The 25,228-nt window shown below is 42.8% G+C and overlaps 1 protein-coding gene across 1 annotated transcript in view; it reads left to right on the forward strand.

The window, feature by feature from the left end:
- The window catches only part of AOAH (acyloxyacyl hydrolase), a 277,584-nt gene extending 253,071 nt beyond the window's left edge, over positions 1-24,513 (forward strand). Inside the window, exons 20-21 of the mRNA XM_075828561.1 lie at positions 20,257-20,333; positions 24,309-24,513. Coding sequence (XP_075684676.1) covers positions 20,257-20,333; positions 24,309-24,437 — 206 coding nt within the window. The 3' untranslated portion in view covers positions 24,438-24,513. The remainder of the gene's footprint in view (positions 1-20,256; positions 20,334-24,308) is intronic.
- The last annotated feature ends 715 nt before the right edge of the window (positions 24,514-25,228 follow it).

Here is a 25,228-nt window from a genome sequence, read left to right on the forward strand (position 1 = left end):
GGGGTCACTTCGCTCTGGGGCTTCAACTGCGACGGGGTCACTTCTCTCGTGGGTTTCAAGTGTGGTGGTGGTCCTGGGACGTCTCCTAGGTGGTCCCTCCTCTTCATCACTAGATGAGGAGGTTGACAAATAAAAAAGAGTCTCACCATCCGACGAGTCTGTGTCGGAGGCAAGGAATGCATAGGCCTCTTCGGCAGAAAATGACCATTGGGACATCTTTTTTATTATTTGTGCGACACGTGTAATTTGTGTGCTTAGACACGTGTATTACGTATACAGCAACAACAACAACAAAAAAAAAAACCTAACTCAAAGCAATAGGATGCTACTTTATTTATTTATTTTTTATTTTGTTTTAGAGTACAAGTAGACTTCCCTGACACTAAAGCTAACTAGGGCGAGGGTTCCTAACACTAAAGCGAATTAGATTTTTTTTAACTTCCCTAACGCTAAACCTATCTACGGCGACGATTCCCTGACACTAAAGCTAAGTAGATTATTCCGAGCTTCCCTGACACTAAGCCTAACTACGGTGACGGGTTCCTGACACTAAACCTAAACTAGAGTATTCCGAGCTTCCCTGACAATAAAGCTAACTACAGTGATAGATCCCTAACGCTAAAACTAACTACGGTGACGGATTCCTGACGCTAAATTCCCTGACACTAAACCTCACTACGCTTTTTGACGGTTCCCTGACACTAACTAACCCTAATACTAAACTAGCTAGATGATAACTTTCTAAAAAAAAATTAACAATTTTAATACATTTTTATATATATTTTTTTGCTTTTTGTATTTTGTAAAGAAGAAAAAATAAAAAAAAAACAATCCACAGGGACCAAAAAATTTGGCCCTTAAAACTAAGAAGTGGTCAGTGATAGATCACTGGCCAAAAACGGGGGTGACAAGGGGAACGCAAGGAGGAGGAGGAGGACTGGTGTGGGAAGTGGATGGAGCAAGTGGGAAGTACAAAAAAGTACGTTTTTGAAGGTTTTTTGGAATTTTCTTTTCACAATTCTCCTACACAACTGCTCTGAACAACTCTCCTACGCCAACGGAGAAGTTCAGGGCGGGTGCAGCAGGATGTGGAGTCTGGGGCAGGAAATGATGTATGCGATCGCTGCTATTGGTTAGTAGTCACTGACTAACCAGAAGAAATAGAAAAGTTGATCCAGCGCTGCAGGAGTGTTTTTTAAAAAGGAACGTGTTCTTAAATTTATTATTGTCAGAAAATGTTAAAATAGTATAACAGGCAGACTTGGTAACAAGGCAGCAACAGGTAGGTATAGTAAGCCTACGCGTTTCAAGCACATCGGGTGCTCTTAATCATGGCTATCATTCACTCGCTGAGACCCAAGTCCTTAGGTTTATGTGTGTGGCTCCATGGGTGGAGCTAGAAGTGTTTTTTAATTAATTAGTTAGGGCAGCTTCTGTGTTGCTTAGAAGTTTAGAGTATACTGTTAACCCCTTGTTGTCTATGTGTTAAACAATTTTATCTCTCTTCTAAAAACATAGAGAATGGTGCACAGACGGTACAACCGAAAATCAATCGATCGGTGAGTATGTTTTTATTTATATCTTATGAGTGGTATACATAATGACCCCGATATGTGTCTTTTATTGATCTGAAATTGATTAATGCCAATCTGTGATAAGAAAATCAACCGTTATCGCATTTAAGCCGCACCAAATGTAAAGCCGCACTAACCATGGCAGGTTAGGGACAAATTTAAACCTATTATGGACTTGTGTGTCTGTGAATCAGTGAAATATACATAAATACCAGTCATGCAACATGTTTGAAAACATAGGAAAAATTTGGAAAATAGTTTTGAAGAGGACATTAGTAATTCCAAAGAAGAAACATAGAAAAATGTTAAAAACATATATAAATGTAGATATCAACATAATGTATATTTTAAAAACAAAGAATGTTTGTGTAGTTAAGGTGGAAACAATTGCTCCTAAAGTATTGTATATATTTATTTGTTATATTCTTATGTTGTACATAGGTATATATAGGGAGAGAGCTACCTCCGTATACCGACGTCATTAAGCACAAATATACCAGATACAATATATATACCAGATATATATATATATACAGTGGAGGAAATAAGTATTTGATCCCTTGCTGATTTTGTAAGTTTGTAAGTATTTGATCCCCTACCAACCATTAAGAGTTCAGCCTCCTCCAGACCAGTTACACGCTCCAAATCAACTTGGTGCCTGCATTAAAGACGGCTGTCTTACATGGTCACCTGTATAAAAGACTCCTGTCCACAGACTCAATTAATCAGTCTGACTCTAACCTCTACAACATGGGCAAGACCAAAGAGCTTTCTAAGGATGTCAGGGACAAGATCATAGACCTGCACAAGGCTGGAATGGGCTACAAAACTATAAGTAAGACGCTGGTTGAGAAGGAGACAACTGTTGGTGCAATAGTAAGAAAATGGAAGACATACAAAATGACTGTCAATCGACATCGATCTGGGGCTCCATGCAAAATCTCACCTCGTGGGGTATCCTTGATCCTGAGGAAGGTGAGAGCTCAGCTGAAAACTACACGGGGGGAACTTGTTAATGATCTCAAGGCAGCTGGGACCACAGTCACCAAGAAAACCATTGGTAACACATTACGCCGTAATGGATTAAAATCCTGCAGTGCCCGCAAGGTCCCCCTGCTCAAGAAGGCACATGTACAGGCCCGTCTGAAGTTTGCAAATGAACATCTGGATGATTCTGAGAGTGATTGGGAGAAGGTGCTGTGGTCAGATGAGACTAAAATTGAGCTCTTTGGCATTAACTCTACTCGCCGTGTTTGGAGGAAGAGAAATTCTGCCTATGACCCAAAGAACACCATCCCCACTGTCAAGCATGGAGGTGGAATCATTATGTTTTGGGGGTGTTTCTCTGCTAAGGGCACAGGACTACTTCACCGCATCAATGGGAGAATGGATGGAGCCATGTACCGTCAAATCCTGAGTGACAACCTCCTTCCCTCCACCAGGACATTAAAAATGACTCGTGGCTGGGTCTTCCAGCACGACAATTACCCGAAACATACAGCCAAGGCAACAAAGGAGTGGCTCAAAAAGAAGCACATTAAGGTCATGGAGTGGCCTAGCCAGTCTCCAGACCTTAATCCCATCGAAAACTTATGGAGGGAGCTGAAGATCCAAGTTGCCAAGCGACAGCCTCGAAATCTTAATGATTTACAGATGATCTGCAAAGAGGAGTGGGCCAAAATTCCATCTAACATGTGTGCAAACCTCATCATCAACTACTAAAAATGTCTGACTGCTGTGCTTGCCAACAAGGGTTTTGCCACCAAGTATTAAGTCTTGTTTGCCAAAGGGATCAAATACTTATTTCTCTGTGCACAATGCAAATAAATATATATAATTTTGACAATGTTATTTTTTTTTATTTTTTTAATATAATTTAAAGGCTTTGAAAGGCTCCTGTGTTGAGCTGAAACGTTGTGTGTATATGGACCAATAAAGCACCTTTTTCTACCTTGCTTATACCTTGGAGTGCTGCCTGATTTTTGGATTATATATATATATATATATATATATATATATATAAAACAAACTTGTTATAAACACATTATAACTGCATTATTTTCAATCTCTATAAAAAGGATCCCTGTAATAATTTTCAATCCGAGTTCGGACACATTTTATAATAGAACGACTAGTATTCCTTTGTTTCTCTGCATTAAAGTTGTAACATTAAATATTTCAAACCAAGTGTACATTTATCACCACTTTTGTATCTGGTATATTTGTGCTTAATGACGTCGGTATACGGAGGTAGCTCTCTCCCTATATATACCTATGTACAACATAAGAATATAACAAATAAATATATACAATACTTTAGGAGCAATTGTTTCCACCTTAACTACACAAACATTCTTTGTTTTTAAAATATACATTATGTTGATATCTACATTTATATATGTTTTTAACATTTTTCTATGTTTCTTCTTTGGAATTACTAATGTCCTCTTCAAAACTATTTTCAAATTTTTCCTATGTTTTCAAACATGTTGAATGACTGGTATTTATGTATATTTCACTGATTCACAAACACACAAGTCCATAATAGGTTTAAATTTGTCCCTAACCTGGGATGGTTAGTGCGGCTTTACATTTGGTGCGGCTTAAATGCGATAACGGTTGATTTTCTTATCACAGATTGGCATTAATCAATTTCAGATCAATAAAAGACACATATCAGGGTCATTATGTATACCACTCATAAGATATAAATAAAAACATACTCACCGATCGATTGATTTTCGGTTGTACCGTCTGTGCACCATTCTCTATGTTTTTAGAAGAGAGATAAAATTGTTTAACCCATAGACAACAAAGGGTTAACAGTATACTCTAAACTTCTAAGCAACACAGAAGCTGCCCTAACTAATTAAAAAACACTTCAAGCTCCACCCATGGAGCCAAACACATAAACCTAAGGCTGGGTTCACACGAGCACATTAACTTCCGTAATGGAAGGACGTATTTCGGCCGGAAGTCCCGGACCGAACTCAGTGCAGGGAGCCGGGCTCCTAGCATCATAGTTATGTACGATGCGAGGAGTCCCTGCCTCTCTGCAGGACGACTGTACCGTACTGTAATCATGTTTTCAGTACGGGACAGTAGTTCCACGGAGAGGCAGGGACTCCTAGCGTCGTACATAACTACGATGCTAGGAGCCCGGCTCCCTGCACTGAGTTCGGTCCGGGACTTCCGGCCGAAATACGTCCGTCCATTACGGACGTTAATGTGCTCGTGTGAACCCAGCCTAAGGACTTGGGTCTCAGCGAGTGAATGATAGCCATGATTAAGAGCACCCGATGTGCTTGAAACGCGTAGGCTTACTATACCTACCTGTTGCTGCCTTGTTACTAAGTCTGCCTCTTATACTATTTTAACATTTTCTGACAATAATAAATTTAGGAACACGTTCCTTTTTAAAAAACACTCCTGCAGCGCTGGATCAACTTTTCTATTTCTTCTACTACCCACCGTGGACCGTTGCGGAGAGCCGTGCGAGGTCGGAGGGTCAGGCGTTGGATTGGTGAGCTGGAGATTTCCTCCCCTTGTCTCACTGACTAACCAATAGCAGCGATCGCCTTGGCGGGACCACTTCAATTGGTCCCGGAGTATTGAGCTGTGATAGCGTGCTGTCAGAAACAGCAGTTATCACAGCTCAAGCACGCGCCGGGATTAAATAGCGCCGTGTTTACTCAGGTCAGTACTATTACTGAGCTGAGCGCGAACGATGTGCTCAGCGCGACGTAATAGTACTGACCTGAGCGCGAAGGGGTTAATCAAAATAACGTCTTGCAGTATTCCCTACAGAAATAAATCTTAATTCTTATAACTTATTCTTCTGCTTGCGCATGGTCTTCCATTTGTCCATTAAATATAAACTATACCAGAGGGTATAAAGGATAAGTCTTTTAAATTTTATTGAATAACTCGCTAAAATCAGGGGTACAATCACCACCGTGAAAAGAGCCCACCGTGCTAGGTTAAAAAAATTATTAAATATACTCCATTAAAGGACAAGTGTCACAAAAAAAATGTTTTTTATATCAATTTGCATTTAGTGTTACCGGTTCATCAGACGGGGTTCTTGTGACTATAAATCTGTCCATAACAAGAGACAGTGTACTCAGGACAAGCCCTGCCCTGCCCTGTGTGGTTCTGTCTGCAGTGATGGCGGTGGGTAGCTCTGACACCCGCCTCCCCCGTCGGGTCATCTCAGGACAGAAGGGGTGTCCAGATTGGAGACACAGCGCCGCACCTGTCCTCAGGTTGTGTCTGGTATTGCAGATCACCTCCATTGAAGTGAATAGGACAGAGCTGTAATACCACACACGACCTGAGGACAGGTGCGGCGCCATGTTTTCCTGGACGACCCCTTAAAGACTTTTCCCATGTGAGTGGAAGAGCGGAGTGTGCACGGGCGCCGCTGATACTTCATAGCCGATTATCAGCTGTTTTGAAGAATCAGCTGCGAGCACCCCCCCCCACACACACACACACACACACACACACTCACAAATCCCCCAAACACGCAAAATCAAGTGTAATCAAGCGTTTTTTATGTGTTTTTTTTGCACGTAAAATGTGCAAAAAAAAACATGTCAAATACACGGCGTGTGAACCGGTCAACTGAAAAGTCATTCACTTCACTTTCATCATTCTAAGGCTGGGTTCACACGACCTATTTTCAGGCGTAAACGAGGCGTTTTACGCCTCGATTTACGCATGAAAAGATGGCTTCAATACGTCGGCAAACATCTGCCCATTCATTTGAATGGGTTTGCCGACGTACTGTGCCGACGACCTGTAATTTTACGCGTCGCTGTCAAAAGACGGCGCGTAAAATAACAGCCTCGGCAAAGAAGTGCAGGACACTTATATACATTATATGCGGGACACTTATATACATTATATGCGGGACACTTATATACATTATATGCGGGACACTTATATACATTATATGCGGGACACTTCTTGGGACGTAATTTGAGCCGTTTTTCATTGAATTCAATGAAGAACAGCTCCAAATTACAGCCGTAATTGACACCTCGCACAACGCGAGTACGAGCAATTACGTCTGAAATGACGGAGCTGTTTTCGCCTGAAAACAGCTCCGTCATTTCAGACGTAAATGCAGTTAGCGTGTGCACATACCCTAAGGGTATGTTCACACACAATGTTTTCAGCTGAAAAATCGGAAGCAGAACACCTACAAGCATCTGCCCATTGGTTTCAATGGGAAATACGGCGTTCTGTTCCGACAGGGCGTTTTTTACGTGGTAGTTTTCCAAAAACGGCACGTAAAAAGACGCCCGACCAAAATGAAGTGCACATCACTTCTTGGGACGTTTTTGGAGCCGTTTTTCATTGACTTTATAGAAAAACAGCTCCAAAAACGGCCGTTAAAAAACGCGAGTTTGATTAAAAAATGGCTGAAAATCAGGAGCTGTTTTCCCTTTGTTTAGTGAGCGTGTGAACATACACTTAGCCTTTTGGTGTGTCCTATAACTTCTTCCAGCTGCAGAATCACACCCAATATGGCTGCCGGACACTGCTTAGCAATTTGAAGACACCTTTACCTGGCTTGTGAGAGGGGGGGTGAGGTTCCCTCCCACATTTACAGCAGCTGTGAGTCAGGTTGCTTTGCCTTATTCACCTTGCTGTAATTCTGGGAAGTGCTCCCCCTGGTGGCCAACATTGGAAAACATGTCAAATTATTATTTAATTTGTAATACTTTCCACCATACGGAAAAAAAAAAATAATACAGCAAAAAACTTCAAAAATATAATAGAAATAAGTAACGACACTTAAAAAAAAAAGGTTTCATTTGCGACACATTCCCTTTAACTGATTCATTTGCGTACCTTCCTAGAATGAGTATGTTAGAGTATATGGGATCAAAAAGCGTTTAACCATTGGAGTTACAGCGAATGGAACCCTGTACAACACCGGAGTCTGCAGTTACCGCTCCTATAAACCCCAGTGCTGGGGTCACCCAACAATAGCGCTGCCACCTACGCTAAAAATCCCCTCTCATATCTGACCCTACGCGTTTCTATATAATAATTTCATCAGGGGTCTGTTCTTTTAACAAGCTGGCTACTACGCCAGTAATATAGACTTGTAACAGATATTCTGTTACACACACGGAAGTGTACTCGCATTGATGTCAGCTCCACACTTCACTAAGGACTCGGAGTATATATAACTAACACTCCTCCCCTTGGGCTGGGGACAAGCCCTAATGCTAGCCAATCAATATCGCAGCCATCGCTTGGCCGAACGCGCATGCGCAGAGAGAGGCAGCGAAGTGCATCTCATTAACGCCTCTAGCCATGACATCTGGGGGGCGGAGTAAACTATTGTCATGGGAATGAAGTTTGCTGTCCAGCTCAAAAACTGCAACCTGGCAGCCCCTAATCTAAAATGCCCTCCGGTCACACACTATGGGATGTGGATTAGTAAATTAATTAAAGTGCTTGATATAATACACCATGTCCATGATATGGGACATACGTACCAGTTTGGAGAATTTAAGATTAGTAAATGACTCTAAATAGATTGATAGATGTTGAAATAAAACACGTATAATTTGTCTGCTCATTTAAGCCATCTGGCTGTATACATGCTAATCTATAGATCCACTAGGCCTCTTTTCTCAGGATTAAATTGTCCCAGTCCCCTCCTCATTTTGGTGGACGGACCAGTTCAATCGCCTGGAAACGTAAACATTCTGCTCTTCCTTGATGTTTTTCATGTATATGTTTTGATATGGGAGTATCTCTAACATTTCTCACGTGCCCTACATATTCTCTAATTCGGCAACGAAATTGCCGGATATTTTTACCCACATCATTCAGTGGGCATGGACATGTAATCAGGTAAACCACCCCTGCTGTTCTGCAGTTCACAAAATCTCGTATATCATATTCGATTTCGGTGGTGACACTTTTGAATTTCCTCCTATTCTGGATAAAGTTACAAGCTCTACAACTACCACATTTGTATGTACCTGGAATCTTCCTATCCAACCATGTTCCTTTTTGCAGTATAGGATCAAAACAACTATGCATCACTCTGTCCCTGATATTCTTTCCCCTTCGGAACGTGACAGATGGCTGTTAAGTGATCTGATCCGCCAAGTCCACTGAGAATACACCAGTATCTTTTTAGTATTTTCATAACTTCTGGTTGTTTGGAGTTAAAAGTGCCTATGAGCCTTGTGATGTTTTCTACTTTTCTTTTTCTTGGGACTAAAAGACTAGTTCTATCTGAGTCTCTTGCCATCACATAAGCCTTTTTAACTACCGCTTTGGGAAAACTCCTCTCCTTCAATCTAATAGAAAGATCCTGTGACTGTAGCTCAAAATCGTCTAAGGAACTACAATTTCTGCGTACCCTCATGAACTGGCCCCTAGGAATACCTTGTTTCAGGGGATAAGGGTGACAACTATCCCATTGTAAGAAGCTATTTGTAGCTGTCTCTTTCCAGTACACTTTGGTTCGAATCATACCTTCCCTTGGTTTTGCAATCTTGAGATCTAGGAATGATAGTGAATGGTTACTAATATCGCTAGTGAACATCAGCCCCAAGTCACTCATTTGGAGCTGCCACAAAGGCATTGAACTCTTCAACTGTGGAATTCTAGAGTAACAAAACGTCATCAATATATCTTATCCAGAGACCTACAGATGAGGTCCACTTGGAAAATTTGTCTCCAAAGACTACAGTCCCCTCCCACCAGCCAAGGTACAGATTAGCATATGTAGGAGCAGTATGACTCCCCATTGCTGTACCTCGTTGCTGATGGAAAATACGATCCTCAAAGACAAACATATTTTTTCCAATACAAAATGTAGCAGTTGCAACACAAGTTGATTGTGGGCCACATATTGGGTACCTCGTGACTTGAGGAAATACCCCACTGCTTGGCAGCCAAACTCATGCGGTATAGAGGAGTACAACGCCTCTACATCAAGGCTTGCCAGCATTGCACCCCATTCCAACGTGATATTATCAATTTGTTTCAATACATCCATGGAGTCACTGACATAAGATGTCAGGCTAAGAACAAAGGGACGCAAAACTACATCTATATATGTGCTCACATTTTGGATTCGATTATTTATGCCTGATACAATTGATCTACCAATTAATTTACCTGGCTGAAGAATTTACACCCATTTGCTCGAAAATTAAAATGGATAAAGTTTTTTAAGCATCATAATAAAAAAAAATGTCAAGAAATGGGTCTAATGATCGAGGGGCTTGGCTTTGACATGGCGGTGTGAGGACGCATTTTCTTGAAGCTCCGGACTTGACACACAGAAAATCGCCCAAAAGGGCTCACTTACCCGGTCCTTGTGAATGATGACGAAGGGGAGGCATCGCAAGAGAATCTCGGTCACTCCTGGCACCTAGTCCATCGGCAGGTTCCTTCGCTCCAGGCAGGACGGATCATCTCCGCGGTGCTCCTCCATTCTACCTTCAGGCCGCAGTCGGACCCCGCCAGCACGTGGGCGCTCGCCGACTTCCTGCTCCTCCGGGCTGGCGAGTATCGACTGCCGCTCCGAGGTCCACACCGCTGTCATGGCAACTCCGGAGGTAGGTCAGGGCTCAGATGCCATGCCTGGGTCGGCTCCTCCTGCCCTGGAGGATGAGTATCCCCCTCCAGCCCCAGTCTGTGCCAAGACAGGATGCTGACCGCATGGCCTTGCAAGGCAGGGCGGTACCGGCGCCATTTTCTTTTGCCGCCCCGCGGCAATATCCCCCAGTGTACTGGATGCAGCTCAGTCAGGGGATGCCAGCCATTTTGAGCTGGCCGCTCACTCCATCAGCGGTTTCGGGGGACCGCCAGACAGTCCCTTCTCCAGGTCCTCCCCCTCGATGGAACGGACTCTGGCGGAATTGTGGGAAATGGTGCGGGTGTTGCCCACCAAATCTGATCTGGATTTACGCCTCTCCCGGCTGGAAGGGAAGCATGATAAGGCCATTGGTGCTGTCTCACAGGAGGTACGTTCATTGGCCGCACGGGTGGAGACATTGGAGCGCCAGAACTCTGTTTACTCCATGGACATCTCGGTCCTTTCTCAGACCTTGGACACTCAATCTACCCAAATGCGAAACTTTTCCTTACACTTGGATGATGTGGAAAACATGGGGAGACGGAACAATTTGAAATGGAGAGGCATATCGGAATCTGTGCCTCAGGAAGGCCTGTATGACGCGGTCACACACATCTTTAACAAGCTCCTGGATAGACCACGTGATATGCCCATTGAGATGGACAGGGTGCATAAGCCAGAGCTGGTAACCCCAGTCAGTCTCTTCCCAGGGTCCCCCGTTATCCATGGAGCGAACCTTAGCAGAATTATGGGAGATGGTCAAAGTACTCCCCACCAAAACCGACCTCGATCACCGTCTTGCCTGGCTGGAGGAGAAACACGATAGGGTCATTGGCGCGGTCACACAGGAGGTACGTGCATTGGCCACAAGGGTGGAAACTTTGGAGCGTCAGTATTTCATATCCTCAGTAGACATCTCTGTCTTATCACAGTCCCAGGCCACCCAAGCTACGCAAATACGGGACTTCTCCTTACAGGGGGAGACGTAACAATTTGAAGCTAAGAGGCATACTAAGAGTCTGTTCCCCCGGATGGACTTTATGACACTGTGTCACTTATTTTTAATAACCTTCTGGACCGACCGCGGGATATGGCCATCGAAATGGACAGAGTCCACAGATTAGCGGGCCCCCGGAACAGAGACGGCAATCGACCCAGGGACGTGATTTGTAGAGTACATTTCTACAAACAGAAAGAAGAAATTGCCAGGAGAGCTTGGGAGAAGGGGCCTGTTCCCTTTGAAGGCGCTGACATTACAATCCTGCCAGATGTTTCGAGGCTGACACTCTCTATGCGCAGATTAGTCCGCCCCTTACTGGAGGCGACGAAGGCAGCTGGCGCAACCTACAGATGGGGCCATCCCTTTCACATTATTCTCCGCAGGTTGGGACAATCCTTTGCGGTCCGGTCCCCAGATGACCTAGAGGAAGCGTTCCGGTTTTTGGAGATCTCACCGGTACGGTTACCTGATTGGACCGAACCTCCGGCACCGTTTGCACTCAGAGGGGGTCTGTTTCCCGAGTTCGTGTCCCACTTCCCGCCTCGTCATGGAGCGGAGCAACCCGTGACCTGACCTCCAGGGCGACGATCTCCGCACGGAGACCGCAGATTCGGGCCCATGGATTCTCGGCCCTCAGGACGCCGCTCTCCTCGAAGGGACTGATCGCCCCTCTGCCCCTCTGCCTTTATATATGGACAGATAAATGCACCTTATTCCCTCCTTTTTCTCCTGCAGGGTTCTCATCGAGCGGTGACTGCTGGCGTTGAAGGGGTTGCTCCATAGACATTGCTCTAACTGAGTGTCGGGGGTGCAGGTTTATTTTGGTTGGGGAGGTTACTACTGTTTAGTTATGAAGGGGATGGTGGGCCCATTTGATAGATGATCTGGTGGTTCGGGGCTTTGATGCAATTTATTTGAAATTCTTATTGTTGATTGTTGTGCTTGTGAGACACTGTTTTCTACACTCCTGTCCTTCCGCGTTCCCCATTAGGGTTCCGAGAACTGTGCTGTGGCGGGAGGCTTCCTCTGGGAAGGCGTAGCTCTCGTTGAGTACTGGAGGTTTTAGCACTCCAACCTTAGAGTGTTTGTGTTTTTCGCTCTTCTTTTTTTCTTTCTCTTCCTTCCTTCCCTCCCCCCCCCTTCTGTCCATACCTCTGTCTGTCACCATGTCTGACATAACTGTTATCTCTCTGAATGCACAGGGACTGAACATTCCCGAGAAGAGGTCCTCCATTCTCCGTCTGCTGTGGAAAAGGAAAGCACACGTGGCGTTTCTGCAGGAGACTCACTTTCGGGCTGACGGTATACAGAGGCTCACAGACTCCAATAACCCGGACGTGTAGCACAGTACGTCCCCTGACTCAAAGACTAAAGGGGTTTCTATCCTGATTTCCCGCTCTCTACATTGGGAGCATGTCGAGACTTGCACAGATGGAGCGGGTCGGTACCTCTTCGTGAAGGGTAAGCTAGACAACACACTGTACACTCTAGCTTCCTACTACCTCCCCAACACTGGTCAAGTAGCCTTCTTGGAAAAGGTGCTTGGGGCGTTGGACGGCTTTCTAAAAGGCACCCTAATACTGGGGGGGGATTTGAATATCGCACTAGACCCCTTGTTAGACTCTTCAAGAGGGCACTCCTCTCTATCCTGGGTGGCACACCGTCATATGCGTCGGCTGCTGCACGAACACCAATTAGTGGACACGTGGCGGGTCCTGCATCCTTTGACCAGGGATTATACGTTCTACTCGGCGCCCCATAACTCCTACTCCAGACTCGACTACTTTTTTCTGCACCACACACACCTCCCTAGCCTTACCTCGGCCTCCATTGACAGCATCACACTTTCTGATCATGCCCTCATTACTCTCGCTCTTTCCCGTCCCGCCGCCCACTCTCGCTCTTGGCAGTGGCGACTGAATGAGTCGCTTCTCCAGGATCAGACGGTGGTCTCGGAGATTCGTAGGGACTTAGTGGAGTACTTCACTTTAAATACCACTTCAGGGGAAGATCCCTTTTGCTTCTGGGAAGCGCACAAATGCATGGTGCGCGGGGCCTTTATTCGGGTGGGTACTAAACTTAAAAATTAACGGTCGGCATTCCTCAGGGATTTATTGACTCGGATACATCGCTTGGAACAGTCACATAAGGCAACCCAGGATAGGGAGGTGGGGGCGGAACTGGGACAGTTGAGAGAGCAGGTGCATTCATTATGCCTTGCTAAGGCGAGGGCCTCCCTAGTTAAATGTAGACGTCACTTTTATGAATTTAGTAACAAACCCGGAAGGGCCTTGGCTAGAGCATTTAGAAAGACCCGCGCCTGTGCATATGTCCCCTATGTTCTAGGCCCACAAAATCGACGCCTCCAGCTTCCACAAGACATCTCAGAAGCCTTCCGTGTCTATTATCACGCTCTTTATAATCTTCCCCGAGCAACTCCTTCTTCGGAAGGTGGTGGTCACCTGGAGAAGATTGAGCAGTATCTGCGGTCATCAGGGATGAAGTGTATCCCTCCTGAGGCGATTGCGGCTCTGGAGGCACCCATTTCCCCGGAAAAACTGGCATGGGCACTGAAGGACTCACCTACCAGGAAGGCACCGGGCCGGATGGTCTGCCCCTACAATATTATAGAGCCTATCCGGACTTGCTCTCGCCCCACTTCCTCCAGGCATTCAATTCTATTACTGAGGGGGGGCCATTCCCCTAGACACCTTGAGGGCCCATATTACGGTCATACCGAAGGAGGGGAAAGATTCCTCCCTGTGCCAGAATTATCGTCCTATTTGAAACTATTTGCTAAGATCCTGGCACAGAGATTGATAACGTGATACATAATGACCAGGTGGGCTGTATGCCTTCGCGTGAGGCACGGGATAATACCACTCGAGCGATTAATTTAATGTACCAAGCAGCTATTGCTACCGCTCCCACTTGTTTTCTGTCGACGGATGCGGAAAAGGCCTTCGACAGAGTCAACTGGGATTTTATGCAGGCTACCTTGCGGCACGTGGGCTTAGGGGCACATATGGTGGATTGGATTTCAGGTCTCTACTCTTCCCCGTCGGCGCAGGTCAAGGTCAACGGATATTACTCCCCATCATTTGCAATGACCAATGGCACAAGACAGGGCTGCCCTTTGTCCCCATTAATTTTCATTTTATGTTTGGAGCCCTTCTTGTGCCATATTCGCTCCAATCCTGACATTGCGGCCATAACCCTGGGCGAAAGGGTTCATAAGGTTGCTGCCTACGTGGATGACCTGCTCTTCTTCCTCACGGCTCCCAGGATTTTCTTGCCCAACCTAATGGCGGAGTTAAATAGATATTCGAAATTATCTAACTTTAAGGTCAATTATCAGAAATCTGAGGCTCTCAACATTTCATTGCCACAGAATCTGGTCGAAGATTTGTCCGAGTCCTTTCCATTCAAATGGGCAAGAGACTCCCTTAAATATCTGGGGATGCAGCTTCCTGGGGACCTGTCTCACCTTTACGCGGTGAACTTCCCTCCGCTGCTTCAACGGGTGAAAGGTGATCTGGACTCGTGGACTTCGGGTACCTTCACCTGGTTTGGGAGGTGCGCAATTTTTAAAATGAATATTTTGCCGCGGATTCTGTATCTCTTTCAGGCCCTCCCGATACATGTCCCACGCCCATTCTTTCAATGTCTGTTGTCTCTCCTACACAAATTTATCTGGGCGGGAAAACCTGCGCGTATTGGCCGCTCCATGCTTTTTCGTACAAAGTTGGAGGGGGGTGTTGGTCCTCCGGACTTTATCTCCTACCATCATGTCTCCCACTTGGCACGAATCCTAGACTGGTTCAGAGATAATGAGATTAAGGAATGGGTGTCCATGGAACAGGCATTTCTACTGGTCCCTCTGCAGACTTTACCGTGGTTGGGTAGACATACTCCCTTGGCCGCACGGACACACCCGACGATCGGGCCCACCTTGGCAGTTGCGGCACGGCTTTTTCCTAGGACAGAGATCTCTCCGTCCCCCTCCCCCCTGTACCCGATTTTGGGTAACCCTGCCTTTCCGCCGGGGCAGGAAGGAGGCCATTCCTGCTATGGCTGAGGGCGGGTCAGGGACGTGCGACGCACTTCTTGCAGGAGTAGAGTTGGATGTCGGGCACGCAGTTACAGTCCTTGTCAGATCCTGTCTCTTTTTCTGCATGACAGGTCACCCACATACGACATTTCCTGGCGAGCTTAACTAATCCGGAGGCGTATTCGCGTGATAGCTCCCCATTCGAATTTTTATGCATGGGCACGGTGCAACATTCCCTGTCTAAACTCTACATACTTTTGGTCTCGCCCTCTAACCAGCTCATCCCTTCGTACCTGCTTAGTTGGGAACACTATTTGGGGCTCTCATTCACTCCCGAACAGCGAGATCGCCTGTTTACCATGACACATAAGTCCTCAATGGCCAGTAGATATCAAGAGGCAGGGTTTAAGATTCTGTCTCGTTGGTATAGGGTGCCTTCCAGATTGCATGCTATGATTCCAGCGGTTTCACCTCTGTGTTGGAGATGTGGGGACCATGTGGGTACGATCTTACATATTTCTTGGGACTGTCCACTCTTGGCTGATTTCTGGTCCGAGGTGTGGCGCATTTCCTCTAAATTTACGGATTTTTCCCTTCCAAGATCACCGGACCTTTTCCTGCTCCATCTGTGTGAGATGCCTTTGTCCATGTATAGGCGCTTAGTCGTTCGCCACTTGGTGAACGTGGCGAGAGCATGTGTACCCGCGTTGTGGAGACAGATCTGTCCCCCGTCGGTTGGCATGTGGTGTCGCAAGATCCAGGAGATTATGGGAATGGAGGACCTCACAGCATCGATGAAAGGGTCCCATTCATCCTTCCTCAAAACATGGTGGGAATGGATCAGATTTCAATCCTCCGAGGAATATAAGGCCATCATGGCTCCGAGTCTCCTTCCCTAGGCTCAAGTATGTCAGACCTGTGTCTATCCTTCCCTTTCTTTCCTTCTATCCTTGTATTTTTCTTTATTTCTTTACTATATCTCTGTTTTACAATGGAGTCTTATGCATCGCTGCGGGTTCAGGGTGCATAGCTGCATGCCTTCCAAAACCACTCTGAGAGATATTGCACTTGTTTTTGTACTCACTGAAATTTTTGTTATGGAAGTTACTGGCCTGATGCCAATGTCAATACCACATTGGTGTGTTCTGAAGGTTTTGTCTGATTGTCTGTTTATCTTTATGCTTCAAAACCAAAATAAAAGAATTTATAAAAAAAAAACATATACATGAAAGACATCAAGGAAGAGCAGAATGTTTAAGTTTCCAGGCGATTGAACTGGTCCGTCCACCAAAATGAGGAGGGGACTGGGACAATATAATCCTGAGAAAAGAGACCCAGTGGATCTATAGATTGGCATGTATACAGCCAGATGGCTTAAATGAGCAGACAAATTATACGTGTTTTATTTCAACATCTATCAATCTATTTAGAGTCATTTACTAATCTTAAATTCTCCAAACTGGTACGTATGTGCCATATCTTGGACATGGTGTATTATATCAAGCACTTTAATTAACTTACTAATCCACATCCCATAGTGTGTGTGACCGGAGGGCATGTTAGATTAGGGGCTGCCAGGTTGCAGTTTTTGAGCTGGACAGCAATCTTCATTCCCATGGCAATAGTTTACTCCGCCCCCCAGATGTCAGGGCTAGAGGCGTTAATGAGATGCACTTCGCTGCCTCTCTCTGCGCATGCGCGTTTGGCTAAGCGATGGCTGTGATTTCCGGGTAAGTCAATTGACACGCCGGGTGTCACATGACCATTCGTCACGAATGACGTTTGCGATATTGATTGGCTAGCATTAGGGCTTGTCTCCAGCCTAAGGGGAGGAGTATTAGTTATATATACTCTGAGTCCTTAGTGAAGCATGCTGCTGACATCAATGCGAGAACACTCCCGTGTGTGTAACAGAATATCTGTTACAAGTCTATATTACTGGTGTAGTAGCCAGCTTGTTAAAAGAACAGACCCCTGATGAAATGATTATATAGAAACGCATAGGGTCAGATATGAGAGGGGACTTTTAGTGTAGGTGACAGCGCTATTGTTGGGTGACCCCAGCACTGGGGTTTATAGGAGCGGTAACTACAGAATCCGGTGTTGTGCAGGATTCCATTCACTGTAACACCAATGGTTAAACGCTTTTTGATCCCATATACTCTAACATACCCATTCTAGGAGGGTTCGCAAATGAATCAGTTAATGAAGTATATTTAATAATTTTTTAACCTAGCACGGTGGGCTCTTTTCATGGTGGTGATTTTACTCCTGATTTTAGCGAGTTATTCAATAAAATGTAAAAGTTTTACTCATTAGTCACAATCAGTGAATTGTAAATTTCAAAATACTTTGTGGGAGCACAAATAAAATATCATAAAAAACAGTGAATTATAAAGGATAAGACTACAACAAATTTTCTGTACAGAATTGCTAATAGTGTAATTTCCAGCATCTTGGGGAAGATCAAGAAATGACTTTGTGCCTCCTTGGTATGACAGTTGCCGACAGTCCATTATGAGGTGGCCATTGTCACCATGTTAGTAAATACAATACTTCTAAACCACCAGTGATATGGGCAATATATCTAAAATAGTATGCTGGGTGGAGCTTGTAGAGTCGTTTATTCTGGGCTTTGACGAATGACAGGTTTATAAACCAAACAATGTAGCTTGAGGCACTTACAAAGTATTTACTGCAATTCACCACAGCCCTACAGATTATTATAGAGACTATTATATAAAATATAATAGTGGTGAATTGCAGTAAATACTTTGTAAGTGCCTCAAGCAACATTGTTTGGTTTATAAACCTGTCATTCGTCAAAGCCCAGAATAAACGACTCTACAAGCTCCACCCAGCATACTATTTTAGAGATAGGCAAGCCCCTTGGACTCATTCACGAAGAACATGACAATTAGGAGGTAAAAAACATAATTTCACTGTTTATTGGCAAAGAGAATATATTATAAGCTAACATAGATCATAGCTAAATAATAGTGAGACACACTATTATAATATGTACTTTCAGTCATACCATACTTGCCACCCCTGCTTGAAGGTGAAAACTCCAGGTGTGAGATTGAGCAGGTAGAGTAGGCAGTTCTGTGTTTGAAGCCTTTCCTTTGCAGTCAAGTCTTCTGGCTTGGTATGGATGCCTTGTATAAAGGAATCCCGCTCTCCCTGCTCCATCTCTCCCGCAGGAAATTTCAACTTTAAAGAGGCTCTGTCACCAGATTTTCAAACCAATATCTCGTATTGCAGCAGATCGACGCTGCAATGTAGATAACAGTAACGTGTTTTTTTTTTCAAAAACGAGCATTTTTGGCCAAGTTATGAGCATTTTTATATTTATGCAAATGAGCCTTTCTTATGTACAACTGGGCGTATTTAAAGTTAAGTACAACTGGGCGTGTATTGTGTGTGTACATCTGGGCGTTTTTACTTGTTTTACTAGCTGGGCGTTGTGAATAGAAGTGTATGATGCTGACGAATAAGCATCATCCACTTCTCTTCGCTTCTGGCAGTTCACAGACACATAGCGTGTTCTCGAGACATTGACTTACCTGCAAACGCCGATGCTGCTGCAGAATCAACTGTAGCCTCTGTCGCCTGGTGCCGATGTGTCCTCGCTCGTCCGACACGATGCAGGACCTGGGGCAGGAAGTGTCGTCACAGCGTGATCTCTCGAGAACACGTTGTGTGTCTGTGCACTGCCAGAAGCTGGGTGGTAACGAAGAGAAGTGGATGATGCTGATTCGTCAGCATCATACACTTCCATTCACAACGCCCAGATACGAGATAGGAGTTTGAAAATCTGGTGACAGAGCCTCTTTAAGAAAGGCGCAGCAAGCGGGGTAGATATTTTTTTTAGTTGGCAAATTGTATGCTTTCTAGATCTGCCCCAATAGGGAAAAGTTAATGGGGACCAGGATTAGGAGAAAAAAAAAAAAAAAGGTCTGTTTTTTTTCCTGTCCATAGGATTTGTCTGGCATTGCAGTCCAGATAAAACCAAAAAGAGGAAACCGCAAAAAGACTTATTTTTCAAACATGAAAAAACTTGTAGGTTTATTTATCACCACATGTGAACATGCAATGTTTCAGCTCAACAATGGACCTTTCCTCAGCAGATGCAAAGTGTTGTGTCTCAACTAAATATAGCAAAAAGTCCATTACATCATATCATCATCATTAATCAATCAAGAAAGTGTACAACCATAATTATATATAAACATACAATGTTATAATAATTCATTTCATATATAATAAAGTGACCAATGCATTGATAAATTGATAATAAATATATATCAAAGTATTTGTGAGATATATGTATAAAATCCTAACAATCCATCACTCATCTAATAACTGTGCACGTGTATCATGAGTAAATCTATCCTATAGCCATAGTTATTTGATTAAATAATAAAGTTTGCTATTATTGTCCATCTTGCCAGGGCACGATGGTATTGCTGTTCAGCTCCATTCAAGTGAACAGTCCTGAGCTGCAATACCAGACTCAGCCCATGGAGAAACATAGTGCTGTTTCTTGACAACATACCTTTTTTTTTTTCTAATTCTGGACAAGCCCTTTAAGATCAGTAGATATTATCTATATTGTCTGAAGGAATTCTGAGCCTAAAATTCAACTCCCATTTCATTAGATCCTCAGGCTGCTGCGCTATCTCATGCTTTACACTGCAGTTTTATTCACATAGGCTGCTTTGTATGTAAAAAAACAACAAACCAGAATGTCAGTGCATGGAGATCTGACGTTCAGTGTAGCAAAGACAGAATGATTATAAACTACAAAATAATAAACCATCAGTTCCAAAATGATTATCAGGTAATGAGCCTAAAGATCCACTTTTATTATACATTGGTGTATGTAGGGAGATGAGTTGACCAATACATTGAGAAACATTTAAATAACTTTTCATTTACTCATTCATGTAATATTTTAATATCAAGCAAGCCTCAATTTAAAATTACATTTATTTTTTTTGATCAGTAAGTGAAAAATGGGAACGTTTGGGAGGAAACCCGTGGGAACTGCTTGAACCAGTAGATGGATTTCATCCCAATCAGGTACTGTAACATATGGAATTATATGTAAATGCATGCTCAATTGATAAATTATGGAATGTTTATGGCATTACAGAAAGATGGGATGCTCCTTAGAAAAATTAAAATATTGCTTCAATAAAAAACCCTTTTGGTTGACTGGATGCAACCAGAAGTTTACAAACTTCTTTAGATTATCAATTTAAAGGAGTTGTATAAGAGTAGAAAAACATGTCTGCTTTCTGCCAGAAACAGTGTCATTCCTGTCCATGGGCTTTGTCTGGTATTGCAGCGCAGCCTCATTCAAGTGAATACTAGACACAGACCATGGATAAGAGTGGCACGGTCTTTGGAAGAAAGCAGTCATGTTTATCTAATCAGATACTACCCCTTTAAAGTAACAACCTAGAGAAGTGAGTAAGCTAACATTATAAATCCCTTTAATAAAAAAAACCTTCCTTTTATCACCCTCCATTTTTTTTTAAATGGAAACTGTAGACCATCACGAGGTGACCATGGGTGCCATTGAACCTGCAAGTGGATTTTAACATGAGCATTTCCTTATTAGGCCACTTGGATATAGTGGTACCTGCATCTAAGTTATTTTTTTTAGTTTAACATTGTGATGTAAAGTGTAAAAGTGATTATAATATGTTTAAAAGAGAACATTTTGCATGGACTCCATTTTGTATGGTAGGCGTCCATTTTTGATCATTGGAATACATCTTTTGGCCTGAAGGAGCCATCTTGAGATTAATAAGTAAAAAGTAAATGTCAGCAGATGTCCTGAAGCAATTCTGTTATGTGTTCTTGTATTGAATGTTTTATTACTCTTGTAAGGAGCAGATCAAATAGCCTTGGCCGAATGAACAATGACATTGTTTACCATGAGGGAAGGGGATTCAGCCCTCTGTTTAAATGATTTAAACTTATCTGCAGTCTCCATTCTCTAGTGAGATAAGAAGGAGACAAATTAACTTGTGTCTCTGAAATGTGTGTCTTCCCATGGGACAAGGTTCAGGCCACCTGGGGCTTGGAGGGTGAAGAATTATTATAATGCATTGAAATATTCTCATTGGCTGAATCAGAGTCATTATCATATTGTAGATGATTGGCTGAAACCAAAGCCTACACCTTTCCTGTCATTATACTTATATACTTGTTTGGATCAATAAAGAGGAGAGAAGAAGAGAAGGATTTTGAGCATACAAGCATGGTCTCTTGTGTCATCTTTTCTCTCAGATATATATATCTATCACCTATGATTTGGAAACTGGATAAATCACTGGAGGGCGGGTATCGGTTGACATACCCATTACAAATTTCAGTCTAATATATTTTGGCCCATGATTGCGTTAACAAAAGTATAAGCAATGTTGAACTTGTAGTTTTGTGATAGGATTGTGGTACACCTAAGCTCCCCCAAATTTTTATAGCTTTTTATGTTCCCTATACTGTATGCCAGTTCATCAAGTCAAGACCGTCCAAGAAGACAAGGAATGATGGCAGCCCTTTCTAAATTCCATTAAAGTCGTTATAGTGGTCTCCAATAGTCTCGACTTCTTCTACAAGTATTCATATTTATGCATCAGGGAAATAGATAGTCCAATATCTATTTATTCTGTCATTTGTCATTCATATTTATGATTAGTGTTTCTATTGATTCAGAGTCTACTGCTCTTTCAATATCTTCCATAGACTATTTGTATTTTAGTCAGCAACGTTTATTTATTATTTATTTATTATTTCAGTTACTTTTACAGCGCTGTACAGAGGTCCTCTTTTACTGTTCCCATTGGGGCTCACAATCTAAATTCCCTATTGGTATGTTTTTGGGTTGTGGGAAGAAACGGGAGTACCCACGCAAACACAGGGAGAACATACAAACTCCATTGCAGATGTTGTCCTTGGTTGGATTTGAACCCAGGACCCCAGCGCTGCACGGCATCAGTGCTAACCAACATCTTTGCACATTCTCATAAAATGGTTAATACTTGCTACATTTTTAGTTCCAATCTATAATTTTATTAAAATAGTAAATGTTAATCATTTCAGAGAATCATTAAAGCTGAAGTACAATAAATATTGTATTGAAAAAGCTACTAATAATAAGCACAAAAATATTGGAAGAATTTAACATGCTGCATGTTATTAGAATAAAAAAAATATGCTGTTAATAGTAGTTACTAATGTATACTAATTTGCAGGGCCGTATCAGGGCTGGTGGAGGCACCTGCTTAGTAGAGGTTTTGTAAACAGAGGTTTTCCCCCACGTATACCACTGTGAAGCCAGCACTTCCCCATACAGTAAATAAACACTGACGGAGGTCAAAAGGACACTCTTCTGGCCTTCATGTGGTGAATGAAGGCCTATAGTTATGCATTTGCACCAGGAACTTTACCGATGCATATGCCAAATGCATTCACATAGCAAGATGTGAACAGAAAGAGTACATAATTGACAGAAGGTTCCACTAATCTTAACAGGATGTGATGACAGTCTAATATAAAGACAGCTCGTCTGTACTCCATCTTCTCTGCTTTTGGGGAATCAGGGTTTGGCATGTTGGATTTTACCTTGCACAATCCTTTGCTCAACCAGGAGATTTCTTGCAGTTAGAAGCTCCATTTATATATTGACCTGCAGTGTGTTTTTTTAATCCACAGCAAGTCAATTTATGCTGCGGAATCGCTGACTTTCTGTTGCGGGTTATCCCCATTAAATTCAATGGGGAAGTAAAAACCCGCAACAAATAGCAGATGCGATTTTTTAGCGAAAAAGCTGCAATTCTTTGAAAATTCGCAACTCAAAAGGTTATACTTACCCAGAACTCTCTGCTTCTGCGTCCAACCCTGCCTCCAGGGATGACGTTTTACCCCATGTAATGCCTGTGATTGGCTGCAGCGGCCTCACGGGATGAAACGTGGCAGGCGTTTTTCTTTTACCTGCTATCTTCTGCAGCGGACATTCCGGCCCAAAAATTGCACCACAATTTTGTGCAGTTATTCGTCCGGAATTCCCTGCAGCATACAGGGCGGACACGCTGTGTGCTTTTTTTTTTTTACAGCGTTATCTGCCCTTTGTGAACACACTCAGAACATTTAAAAGAGGGCTAGATGCTTAACTAAGTCCCCCTGGCAGACTCATACTGACTACGGATTTGTATGCTGGTTTTGGGTATGTGCCTCATTGTATTGAATGTCACATTGTGATGTTTTGATCATATTGTATGACTTGTTATACGTATTGAGGTAGAGTACTTATTGGTTCTTCACAGATAATCCTGCATGGGGCTTCTACACACCTTACAGTGTATCCTTGCAGATCACTGTATGTATCTTTGTATACAATGTTTTAAATTTTTTTGGTCCTTTTGGCGTAAATAAAACTTTGCTTCGTTTGATATTATGTTGATGTGCATGTCCCTTCGTTTTCCCTACTTTTTCAGTAGTTTCTTATAGGGCAAAGACTGTGCACTCCTTACGCGCTTAAGGTGCCCACTCAGGTCTGTTGTTCCCAGATAAGGACAAATGGCATTAATGGTTAGAAGTAATCGAGCAATGAATGATGAATAATTGACTGAGAAAGGTTAAACTTGATGGACCTGTGTGTTTGTTTGTTTTTTCCAATTTATGTATTTCTAGAACCCATGCAGGGGTTATGATGACATTATCATTATGCATAAAGAAGACATTTGACTTAACCAGATTTCATGGTTAACTAGCTTGCAGCTGTGTTGCACTTCAGGAGCATCTGTGGACCCATCCAGTAGTCTCTATGTAGATAGACACAATAAATACAGGGTCTACCTTTTAATAGCTAATAGTGTATATGCTCTTGCTCTGCATAGCTGTAAGGCAGTTTCAGAATAATTTCCTCTGATGATAGATACTGCAACTGACCATTGAGGCCTATATTATTTAACTTGTGTAACACTGATTCTTGACAGGGACACAACAAAAACAGAACAAAATACTTTACTCTCTATTTTGTTTCAGGTTGCATCAGCAATTGGAGCCGATCTGATATGGGAAGAGGTATTACAAAAACAACCGCACATTTTTGGAAAACAGAATCCTTACAATCAAGAAATTCGAAAAAGATTTGGAGATCAAGGTGGACACTGATATGATTATATACCTCCAGTACCTGACATTTCAGATTTATTTTATTAGAAATTTGATTAACCCCTTAAATATGCAGCCTAGTTTGGGCCTTAAGGCTCAGAGCATATTTTTTTAAATCTGACATATTTCACTTTATGTGGAAATAACGTCGGAATGCTTAAATCTATCCAAGCGATTGTGAGATTGTTTTCTCGTGAGACATTGGGCTATATGTTAGTGATAAAATTTGGTTGATATATTCAGTGTTTATTTGTGAAAAATTGCAAAATTTAGAGAAAATAATTGCATCTGCTTGTAAAACAGATGGTTATACCAACCAAAATAGTTACTAGTTCACATTTCCCATATGTCTACTTTAGATTGCCATCGTTTTTTGAACATTCTTTTATTTTTCTTGGACGTTACAAGGCTTAGAACATAAACCGCAATTTCTCATATTTTTAAGAAAATGTCAAAAGCCTTTTTTTTAAGGTACCTGTTCAGTTCTGTTATGGCTTTGAGGGGCCTATGTATTAGAAACCCCCATGAAACACCCCATTTTAAAACTAGACCCCTCAAAGTATTCAAAACAGCATTTAGAAAGTTTTTTAACCCTTTCACAGGAATTAAAGCAAAGTGGAGGTTAAATTTGCAAATATCATTTTTCTTGCTGAATTTCAATTTTATTCAAATTTTTTTCTGTAACACAGCAGGTTTTACCAGATAAACACTACTAAATATGTATTGTCCAGATTCTGCAGTTTTTAGAAATGTCCCACATGTGGCTCTAGTGCGCTCATTGACTAAAACAC

This window comes from Rhinoderma darwinii, chromosome 5 (genome assembly GCF_050947455.1).
Source record: "Rhinoderma darwinii isolate aRhiDar2 chromosome 5, aRhiDar2.hap1, whole genome shotgun sequence".
Taxonomy (NCBI): domain Eukaryota; kingdom Metazoa; phylum Chordata; class Amphibia; order Anura; family Rhinodermatidae; genus Rhinoderma; species Rhinoderma darwinii.